Genomic DNA, 4,672 nt, shown 5'->3' with positions numbered 1-4,672 from the left:
GGAGTGGCTGGGCCCGTGAGCCGTGGCCGCTGAGCCTGCACGTCCGGAGCCTGAGCTCCGCAACGGAAGAGGCCACAGCAGTGAGAGGCCCGCGTACGGCAAAAAAAAAAAAAAAAAATGAGTTAAGAAAAATAAAATTTCAAAAATTTCAGTGAAGGCGCACCAATAAAGAATTTAATATAATTATTTTAGATTCTAAGAGTTTATCATCTTCCTTCTCATATATTATTTAATGGCATAGGACTGAGATGGTAAAGCATTGAATAACTACTTGCTATTTTTGAACACTCAAGACTGCTGCTTTTCCATTTTAGGAAACCATGTTCTTGACAGGAGGAAGACACATTTCTGTGGTCACTGAAAGATAACAGCTGTGAGGTGATCTAAGCATTTCAAACTGATAACAAAGCAATACATTTTTCTTGGAAAGTTTAGGAGTGTTCCATTGATTTGACATTATACAGGCAAGTATTTCTCTCTTTCAATTTATTTTTTAAACATGAGAGACTATTATGGCAATAGTTACTTATAGCTCAGAGGCAAGAGAGAAACTTTGAAAATCCTAAGTAAGAAAATTGACAGAAAGAGAACTTGTTGGATTCAATAAACTCCTTAGGTATGACTTCTGTGGCCAGAGACTAAGACTGCATTTTTATTAGAAGCAGGAATTGGGCAAGGAGTGAAGGGCATGACATTTATATAATGCTTTTGAAACAATGTACAGGCCCTGCACTTGGACTTCTACAGTCAATTTGTTATCCACATGACCTAACTTGGGAGGCATCTAGGAGTCACTACCTCCTGAAGACTATTAAATGTAATCATTCCTTTCTAATCATGAGAGTCTTTGATCTTTATTCAGTTTACTGATTCCCTCTCTTCAAATATATTATTTAGTCACAATAACCCAACAAAATTTGCTTAGTATTTTTATTTTGTGAAAAAAAAAGTTAGGTCCCTTAAACTAAAGTGCAATCTCTATGGAATATCTGTCATCCCAATGAAAAAGAGAGCCTGTAAGATTTATCATAGAAATTTTAGAGTGCTGAGTAAAAGCAAATCAATGAATTTTGCAAGTTAGCTCTTGAACAAGAAAGACATTAAGAAAGGCTATATATAATCTAAGTTGAGAAAAATTAAATACAAATAAGTGCATGTAAATTAAGGCAAAAAAACCATCATACCTAATGTAAAGATTCACAAACTTCACAAAACGTTAGGATTTTGCTAGTTCACTACTAACTTCCATAAGATACGAAGGATTAACCTAGAAGTTTTTACTGCTTTAGTGAGGACCACTCTATAGGACCATAGGCAGTCTGGTGTAGTACTAGGTTGTCAAATTTTTGCATACAGTAGGGTTGCTTGAGAAGTTGTTTAAAAAGACAAAAAAAACCAAAAAACCCAGATGTACTGACCCTAGAGATTCTGACTGAGTTCTGAGTTGAAGCTTGGGCACCTGGAGTTCGTACAAGCTCTATAATTAGTCTGATACACACTGAAGGTGTGAACCATTGGTGTATTAGAAAGATCCCAGGCTCTTTGGAGTCAGGAAGGCCAGGGTTTGAAGCCTAGTTCTGCCATTTATTAACTGTGTGACTGGGGTAAGTTACTCACCTCATGGGGCCTCTGTGTCTTCATCTGCATATTTATCTAAAATGTCAAGCAAAGGACTGTCTCATTCTGTGATCTCAGAGCACTAATAATTCAGCACATATTCTGCTATTCTTTTTTTTTTCTACTTTTCCTTTTTTCCCCCAGTTTTATTGAGAAATAATTGGAATACATTACTGTATAAGTTTAAGAGGTACAGCATGATGGTTTGATTTACATAAATTGTGAAATGATTACCACAATAGGTTCAGCTAACATCCATCTTCTCATATAGATACAATAAAAAGAAAAGAATGAAAAAAAGGAAAAAATGTTCTCCTTGTAATGAGAAGCCTTAGGAATTACTCTATCAACAACTTTCCTGTATATCATGCATATTCTGCTATTCTTGAAAACAATTTTTCATTTAACAAAATTATAGTTCACTGTACATAAGAATCTATAATAAATGCTAGAGGTGACACAGTTCATCATCTTGTTAAAGCTCTGTTCCCATGCCAAAGGCCTGTTGCACAGAGTTCTTTGAGAATAAGTACCTGGTTAGAGGAAGCAATTTCCTAGGGGCAGCAATGCAATTCAGTGGGGAAAACATGGGCATTGGAGATAAGAGAACTGCATTTACAGTCTGCTTTTTCACTACCTTGGTACTTCCTTGGATAGGTGACAACTTTCTTGGAGTAATTTCTCATCTGTGAGGTAGAAATAAGGCATACCACAGAGTTTTGTGAGGATTAAATAGGGTAATAAAAGTCAGATGCCTAGCATAGTGGCTACCACTTAGTATGTTTCTAATAATAGGAAAACTTCCTTTCTGCTTCCACAGTAGTACTCCATTTTCAAAAGCTGCTAATCAGACAGCTATGTGTGTATGTGTGTGTATTTGTGCGTCATCCCAAGGTTTCTGATGGTACCATGTGATCCTGATACCTCTGAAAACCGAATATATTCCAGAGTGTCGACTTAAAAAAAAAAATGCACAAAGTGAGAGTTGCGAGTTAAGTTCTATTTGGGGCAAAATGAGGACTGCAGCCCAGTAGACAGCACCTCAGAGAGCTCTGAGAAACTGCTCCAAAGAGGTAGGGGGGAAGGTCAGTATAGATGTGATTTTGGTGAAGGGGGAGTACATGCAATCAAGCACATATATATTTTTTTAACATCTTTATTGGAGTATAATTGCTTTACAATGGTGTGTTAGTTTCTGCTTTACAACAAAGTGAATCAGCTATACATATACATATATCCCCCCCTCTAAGTGGTCACAAAGCACTGAGCTGATCACCCTGTGCTATGTGGCTGCTTCCCACTAGCTATCTATTTTACATTTGGTAGTATATAGATGTCCGTGCCACTCTCTCACTCTGTCCAGGCTTACCCTACCCCCTCCACGTATCCTCAAGTCCACCTCTAGTAGGTCTGCATCTTTATTCGTGCCTTGCCCTTAGGTTACTCATGACCATTTTTTATTTGTTTTTTAGATTCCATATATATATGTGTCAGCATACGGTATTTGTCTTTCTCTCTCTGACTTAGTTCACTCTGTATGACAGACTCCAGGTCCATCCACCTCACCACAAAAAACTCAATTTCATTTCTTTTTATGGCTGAGTAATATTCCATTGTATATATGTGCCACATCTTCTTTATCCATTCATCTGTCGATGGACACTTAGGTTGCTTCCATGTCCTGGCTATTGTAAATAGAGCTGCAATGAACACTGTGGTACATGACTCTTTCCGAATTATGGTTTTGTCAGGGTATATGCCCAGCAGTGGGATTGCTGGGTCGCATGGTATTTCCATTTCTACATTTTCAAGGAACCTCCATATGGTTTCCCACAGTGGCTGCATCAATTTACATTCCCACCAACAGTGCAAGAGGGATCCCCTTTCTCCCCACCCTCTCCAGCATTTACTGTTTGTAGATTTTTTGATGATGGCCAGTCTACTTAGGTAAGTTTATTCCTAGATATATTATTCTTTTTGTTGCAATGGTAAATAGGAGTGTTTTCTTAATTTCTTTGGAGAAATGTTCACCCAGGTCTTCTGTCCATTTTTGGATTGGGGCGTTTGTTCTCCTGATAGTGAGCTGCATGAGCTGCTGGTAAATTTTGGAGATTAATCCCTTGTCAGTTGTTTCATTTGCAAATATTTCCTCCCATTCTGAGGGCTGTCTTTTTGTCTTGTTTATGGTTTCCTTTGCTGTGCAAAAGCGTTTAAGTTTCATTAGGTCCCATTTGTTTATTTTTTTTATTTCCATTTCTCTAGGAGGTGGGTCAAAAAGGATCTTGCTGTGATTTATGTCATAGAGTGTTCTGCCTATGTTTTCCTCTAAGAGTTTAATAATGTGTGGCCTTACATTTAGGTCTTTAAACCATTTTGAGTTTATTTTTGTGTATGGTGTTAGGGAGTGTTCTAATTTCATTCTTTTACATGTAGCTGTCCAGTTTCCCAGCACCATGTATTGAAGAGGCTGTCTTTTCTCCACTGTAAATTCTTGCCTCCTTTATCAAAGATAAGGTGACCATATGTGTGTGGGTTTATCTCTGGGCTTTCTATCCTGTTCCATTGATCTGTATTTCTGTTTTTGTGCCAGTACCATACTGTCTTGATTACTGTAGCTTTGTAGTAGAGTCTGAAGTCAGGGAGCCTGATTCCTCCAGCTCCGTTTTTCTTTCTCAAGATTGCTTTGGCTATTTGGAGTCTTTTATGTTTCTATACAAATTGTGAGTTTTTTTTGTTCTAGTTCTGTGAAAAATGCCAGTGATAGTTTGATAGGGATTGCACTGAATCTGTAGATTGCTTTGGGTAGTATAGTCATTTTCAGAATGTTGAGTCTTCCAATCCAAGAACATGGTATATCTCTCCATCTATATGTATCCTCTTTAATTTCTTTCATCAGTGTCTTATAATTTTCTGCATAGAGGTGTTTTGTCTACTTAGGTAAGTTTATTCCTAGATATATTATTCTGTTTTTCACCATCGAGGACGATGTTGGCTGTGGGTTTTTCATATATGGCCTTTATTATGGTGAGGAAAGTTCCCTCTATGCCTACTTTCT

The 4,672-nt window shown here is 37.6% G+C and overlaps 1 protein-coding gene across 4 annotated transcripts in view; it reads right to left on the bottom strand.

The window, feature by feature from the left end:
- FAR2 (fatty acyl-CoA reductase 2) overlaps positions 1 to 4,672 on the bottom strand; it is a 128,704-nt gene that overhangs the window by 35,825 nt on the left and 88,207 nt on the right. For 3 of the 4 annotated variants that reach the window (XM_007120273.3, XM_007120272.4, XM_007120271.4), the window contains exon 3: positions 1,618 to 1,653. The exons of the other annotated variant lie outside the window; for it this stretch is intronic. In XM_007120273.3, the coding sequence (XP_007120335.1) occupies positions 1,618 to 1,653 (36 nt within the window). The remainder of the gene's footprint in view (positions 1 to 1,617; positions 1,654 to 4,672) is intronic. 4 annotated transcript variants of the gene reach the window in all.

The sequence above is a fragment of the Physeter macrocephalus genome, chromosome 6 (genome assembly GCF_002837175.3).
Source record: "Physeter macrocephalus isolate SW-GA chromosome 6, ASM283717v5, whole genome shotgun sequence".
Classification (NCBI taxonomy): Eukaryota; Metazoa; Chordata; class Mammalia; order Artiodactyla; family Physeteridae; genus Physeter; species Physeter macrocephalus.
This window is presented reverse-complemented; position numbering and strand designations above follow the sequence as displayed.